The sequence below is a fragment of the Plasmopara halstedii genome (genome assembly GCF_900000015.1).
Source record: "Plasmopara halstedii genome assembly, contig: Scaffold_194, whole genome shotgun sequence".
NCBI classification, from domain to species: domain Eukaryota; phylum Oomycota; class Peronosporomycetes; order Peronosporales; family Peronosporaceae; genus Plasmopara; species Plasmopara halstedii.
This window is the reverse complement of record NW_020187115.1, coordinates 59,222-63,874: the sequence shown is the minus strand read 5'-3', so window position 1 is coordinate 63,874 and position 4,653 is coordinate 59,222. Positions and strand designations below refer to the sequence as shown.

Below are 4,653 nucleotides of genomic sequence, written 5' to 3'. Positions count from 1 at the left end.
TCATGGATAACATTGCCACGAATGCATCGGTTGACGCATTTCATACGAAGTCTGCAGTTAGAAAACTAGTTGGCAGAACTGCGAGCATGTTCCGTTAGAAACCTTTACGACATTAAGCTGCGGCGAATTGCAGATAGCGAGATTAAATTTGCACTCGTTGGCGTATGTTATTCCATTCGACGCGCATACAGGCTCGTTAACTTCAGGGCATCGACCAGGACATAGTCCGGTTGTTAGGTCATTGCCAGGGCAGTTAACTCCATTAGCGATCGGACCAAATCCAGCCTCGACACTCTTGCAACTTTCAAGATCGCGAATGCACTCGTTTGAATACATGTTGCCGTCAGATCCGCACACAGGAGAAAAGTCTTGGGTACACACCCTGTCGCAATTACTCGTCTCGGCCGCATTTATGGCTGCTGCACACGCGACGACACCGACTATCCAGCTCAAGGTAATCTTCATGTGGGACGATTCGGAAAGCAGAAACTCAAGATGATTGTTGCAAATTTTAAAGTGAAGGAGGTTTGAGAATGACAGCATCACATCTCCAGGAGCCCGTGACTGACGATATTACTACCATGTAATATATACTATTTTGAACACATGATCATGCTTGGGCACGTAAGTAGCCTAAGCTTGAACTGGATCCAGAATCCTGTGTGTTTGAGCCAGGCACATCTCTAATCTACCTGTACAAGGACAGATCATGTTTCAACTAATGCACGATCATTACATGCTCGACAGGGCAACAATTCATTTAAGCCCACATGACGCATTCGCACAATTGTTTGGAGTCATGACGTGCTGAAAATCCATTGAGCAACCCATGTTAGCACCAGTACTAGACGTGCATCCTTTTCGCCAAACATCCATAATGCACGTGATCTTGCGCAAAGTTGATGCCTTTACTCGCACCAACAAATAATTTGTACTCCTATATGACCAATAATTTCTTTGAAATTTCCCATCCTGTGCTGCATCTCACAAGCCATAAACACTGTATCTAGTCTGAAAGATGGGTGGCCCAAAACGAGGCTACAAAATTATTAAATTAGAAAATTTAATATCTCGATGGTGGAATTGTACGTTCAACTTGGTATAATTTGCATATTTTGTTTTGCCACCACTTAAAAAAGCTCACGCTAGGTCTAAGTGTCGAATGCTTTATCAAAAAATGCCAAGACTCGCGCGAAAAACAGAAACGCAATCAACCACTGCAACTTTAAACGGTAGACTGAATTCATTGACATATCAGTGAAAGTGTTGAACTGTAATGTCAAATTGTACGATGTATAACCGAGCGTGGATTTTATACAAACAGGCTTGGGCTCAGAACCAATTTTGTGAAGATGCCTTACACCTAAGTGAGGACTCAGATACTTTGTGTGTGTTGAATGTAGAAAAATTTTGGAGCCTTGGGATTTAATGCATGTTCATTCTCCATCGGGTACTTGACTCCTAAAAAGGGGTGACGTTTTAAAAATTACCAATGCTCATAAATTGCCTCTTCTGCATGGTAAGCGTATAAATATTTTTCTCATACAAAATAACGTTGCTAAGCATAAATCGAGCGATCGTTTGTATCACGGTCATTTTTGAGGCACACTGAGAGAAAAACTACTATATTAAAAGCAGGGGAATATGACGAGGTTGATATAAGTAGAAGAGCTCGAACGAAAGGACCTATAGCAGTTAGCTCTAAAAGCTACTGTTCACCATTGCTCATGCCAGTGCGGTGAATGTGCAAATGCTGTTAACGCTAAACGTTTGCCGTTTAGACCTCGTATACAAGTAGCGAAATGTGTAGTTATGAACTTAGCCGCGTTGTGTTTAGAAGGAAGTACGGCTAGATAATGGTAGGCACAAAATTTATCAGCGGTGGATTGTCGTTTCGGCGCTCTATTTTGGAAATGGGTAACATAATTGGCAAGACACATTTACAAAATCGACTGCTAAATTAAAATGTAAGGGGAGTGGAGGGCTTGATTATGATCGAAAATTTGAGTGTCAAAAGCAAGATTTGCACTGAAGACGTTAAGGTGAGTCAGACAAGCTACAACGTGTGATACAAAGTATGTGAGCCCCTCGACTTCATTGCTGAGCAAGAGTGCACAAATGTTCAATCGTACTGTCATCGCGTAAAGAAACTCGTACACGTTCATGCATTTTCTCCTTCTGATCTGCAGACGGGGTTCTCTTACAGATCTAAATCAGCATTGCCTGTACATAATGACGATCAGATGATGCGGCTGCGAATGGTTTAGGTGCTTTTCCAACTTACGTGTGCAATGAACAGCTTGTTCTTCAACTCACTACTGTTAATAAGAAATGTTAATGAGCATATAAAATGCTGATTTACTACGAATTATATCTAAACTTTCCAAATTGAACTATGCTTGCTTTTATGGTACTATTGCTGTGAATTATGTACTCATCTCAGTTGAAATTTTGTAGCGTGGAAAATAATGCATGATGGCATGAAATATGAGGTCAGTGCGGCTTGTCCAACTTTGAATATTAAGGATTTAACTATGATGCTGTGTTTAATTACGTCAAAGATGAGTAAGCAAATCACTAGCCTTGTTTAGAGTAAATCAGCTCGCCAAAGCGGGCTTATTTACCTTCGTATCGTTTCAAAATGCATTTTGAATCCGGATTCCATACACAATCGTCACTCGGATAGCTCATATCCGGGTAACTCATAACCTTGTACATCTAGTTCTACCAAGCTTATTTGAATGTACCCTATACTGAATCATTACTGGTCGGATAATCAATAACCCTGACTAACCATAGCTATTTTTTCGCTGCATTTATTAGTTATCCGAGGGACGACTGTAATTTTAAACTTCTTGACGAGATGAAATAGAACAAAATGGAAAAGTGACACTCTTTGAAATATTAGTCAGAGCGTATGCACGGTCTATTTGACCCTTTCGATTTGAATACACCACATTAACTCACCAACACCATTGGAGACATGATACCATACTTGACGGTCCTGTTAGAAATTATCAGAAGGCTAGTAGTTGCGGAAGGTAAGTTTAATGCTTCCTAGCGGAATATGGTATGCCATAGATGTTTGCGCTGGGATGTCGAGGCTCAAATCTCGCTTAGGTATTGCTATATATATATCGTGACAGCTGTTTAGTACGTGTATTTAGTACAGAGTTAGCTTTCACTCAAAAAATCCGCATAATAATCAAAACGGAGATGGCACCACCGAGAGAGCAACCAAGAGCCTTCCAAGCGTCCCAGTACTCGTTTTCTCAGCAATAACTCTTAAGCAGAGGCTCTCACCTACGTGTTCAACCTCGATTTCTCGGATTCCCATCGTTTTTGTCTGTACCAACATTGTATCACCTATGAGATTTGCAGAAAATGTAGTGTTTACATGCAATATAATGCGGCTCACACCCTTCCAACCTAAGATGTGGACTTCATAGGATTTTGCTTATTCTGTCGTTTAATACATTGTATGTTTACTCTTTGCACTCTGTAATACCTCCTCCTGCGAGAATCTTTGCGTCAGGAAACTTCCTCCAATTATGATCTCATGAATAGTCAAACTCTGAAGAAGGGCGAAGACTTCGACTACATTCAGTGAAAATAACGACCTATTCTTCAATGAGAACGATCATTAAAAGTAACCCAGCACCGCCGCAGACATACGATCACGCAACCCACTGAGGAGGAGGCGCATACTATGCACCTCCTAGCTCCGCGTCAATTTTCTAAAGGGGTAATGCTGCAATACCTCACAGTGAAAGTAACGACGAAACCCAGCTTGCCAACAACACGCTGGATGTAACGGGGTTACACGAACCCTAATAACAGGGGTCTGTGTGTCACACGAGATGTGCATGGTGTGATCACACACTCAAACAAGAATATGTTTTAATCGAAGTTTTAATTAAATTTTAACGGTACGGGCTAGGTAGCCAGTTAGTTATGCATGTATTTAGATTTTACTATGTATGTTTAGTATGTTTAGGAAAATCTAAACTTTTAACATTAAGATAAAAATATAAATAAAATCAGTTTGGAATTTAAACCGAAGAGTCGATTAGCCTTGGGAGCAATAATCAATCTTGGAGTAAGCGGATTGCGATCCGCTAACTCATACTTGGTTCTTGAAAAGAACGTTAGGTCGATGACCTAAAGTACGCTTCCTCGAGCGCTTTGCTACGGCAGCCCCGCCGCACTTGGTAGCACTTGTAGTTAATCTACACCTGAGTCGTCTAGACTGATCTTTTGTGAGGATGGAGGAATTTTCCTCTTTGCCCCAGGGCATGCAGGACGGGCTTAACAAGCTGATGTCCTTGCTTGGCCCTGAGGGCGTGCAACATCCTGTAGCACAAGGCCCCGAGGCAATCGGTGCGCGTCTAGAGGCGTTTTCGAACTACGAAAACGCGCTGCTAGAGCACCTGCAGCAGAAGATGTCTGCATCGTGTGCGTCTATGACGCCACCGTCGGTGACGGATGACTTATTCCGACATAAGCCGCTCATGGTGTGCGTTAAGGTCGTTGAGGGGAAGGATGGAGGGAATCTGTTGCTCTGGGTGAGAGAGGTCGAGATGGCCATCGCATCTGCCGTGCTCCAGACTGAGCAACACCGCGTGGCGCTAGCCATCTCCAAGCTCGGTGGTC

At 42.4% G+C, this 4,653-nt stretch overlaps 1 protein-coding gene across 1 annotated transcript; it reads right to left on the bottom strand.

Annotated features, from left to right (window-relative positions):
- PHALS_02422 (Protease inhibitor protein) lies at positions 1-876 on the bottom strand (the record flags this gene model as incomplete). Its single annotated transcript, XM_024719634.1, has 4 exons — positions 1-51; positions 103-564; positions 646-692; positions 771-876. 4 exons carry the CDS (start codon positions 874-876, stop codon positions 1-3), a joined length of 666 nt encoding a protein of 221 aa, XP_024572701.1.
- Between the last annotated feature and the right edge of the window lie 3,777 nt (positions 877-4,653).